At 42.5% G+C, this 1,324-nt stretch overlaps 1 protein-coding gene across 1 annotated transcript in view; it reads left to right on the top strand.

Moving 5' to 3' along the window:
• Positions 1-158: 158 nt before the first annotated feature.
• The window catches only part of EIF2A (eukaryotic translation initiation factor 2A), a 27,421-nt gene continuing 26,255 nt past the window's right edge, over positions 159-1,324 (top strand). Inside the window, exon 1 of the mRNA XM_007940204.1 lies at positions 159-274. Coding sequence (XP_007938395.1) covers positions 159-274 — 116 coding nt within the window. The remainder of the gene's footprint in view (positions 275-1,324) is intronic.

Here is a 1,324-nt window from a genome sequence, read left to right as displayed (position 1 = left end):
GAATTGACTCCATGACGGAGGGCTTGGTGGATTTTGGATCCATGTAGATATCATTAGATGAACTGTTAATGGGAAATTTTATAATCGGGCTGAAATCACTTGAATCTGTTGATCAGTTTTTTATTAGGCCCAGTTCTGTCGACCTTGCTACAGGAACTATGGGCTTAAGACCAGCCACATTGGCATCACCCATGAGCCAGTGCAGAAATGCAACATCTCGGGCCATATCAGACTTATTGAATTGGAAACTTCATTTTAGTGGGTGCCTTAAGTGGTTTGTATGTATATTAATGTTTGGCAATCATTTCTGTGGCAAAGCTTCAGTGGGGTATGCTATCCCAAGGCAGCAAATAGAAAGTGGAGTGCACTAAGCTGAACTGACCACAGCCTCACAAAATACAGCCATATTGTTTGGTCATGCAGAATTTCTCCAGAAAGGCTATATGGAACCACTGTGCCTTGTAACAATCTTGTGGAAAGAGGAAGGATAAGACATCTGTAGTCAGTGACTCTGTGGGTCTGTTCAGATTGAAGCTGAGTGTTGGAACTCCTCTGCTTCCTGCTGCAATGAGTATATTGAAGGTCATCCTGCAGTGTGGTCTTCATTCCTAGAGATTCTGAGACAACCAATAGTGTTAGGAGATGAGGTTGTCCGTTCTCACCATTGAATGACTCCGACCTGGGACTGAAAGGACTAGGTGAATCAGAGGCGGCACATAACTGAGTCCAGTATGATCTCAGGATCACTAACAAGGGAATAGCCAGACATGAGCCTCCTGATAAGTTATAATAGGAACTACGTGGTATTTACCTAAAGAACTTGGCTAAACAACTGTCACCAGCACCACCACCACCCCTCCCAAAAAGAAAAACCTCTAATCAGGTTTCTAGATGAACATAGATGAGCAGTTCTTAAATTTGGTTACAAAGTAGAATGACCTGGGGAGATTGTTGTTGTTGTTTTTTTTAAAAAACTCCCAGCTTTGGAAGCCAAGTACTGAGTATTAGATGATACTAAGGAGTTACTGTTAATTCTGCAGAATGAAATGGCATGCTGGTGACTTTGTTTTTAAAACATCCTCATCAGTTAGAGATGAATAGTTAAGTATAGGGTAAAATGACATGCCCTGGTGGCGTAGTGCCTAATGCATTTGACTGCTTATCAGAAGGCTGGCAGTTCAAACCCACTAGCCATTCCTGAGAAGGAAGACTGGGCAATCTGCTTCCTTTGAGATACCGCCTCAGAAACCCAAGGAGGGGTCGCTATGACTTGGAACCAATTTGACAGCAATGAGTTTGGTTTGGTTTTTTGGTATCTGGTTTT

Source organism: Orycteropus afer, unplaced genomic scaffold (genome assembly GCF_000298275.1).
Source record: "Orycteropus afer afer isolate SDZICR_OR568_19922 unplaced genomic scaffold, OryAfe1.0 scaffold00066, whole genome shotgun sequence".
Lineage (NCBI taxonomy): Eukaryota > Metazoa > Chordata > Mammalia > Tubulidentata > Orycteropodidae > Orycteropus > Orycteropus afer.
This window is presented reverse-complemented; position numbering and strand designations above follow the sequence as displayed.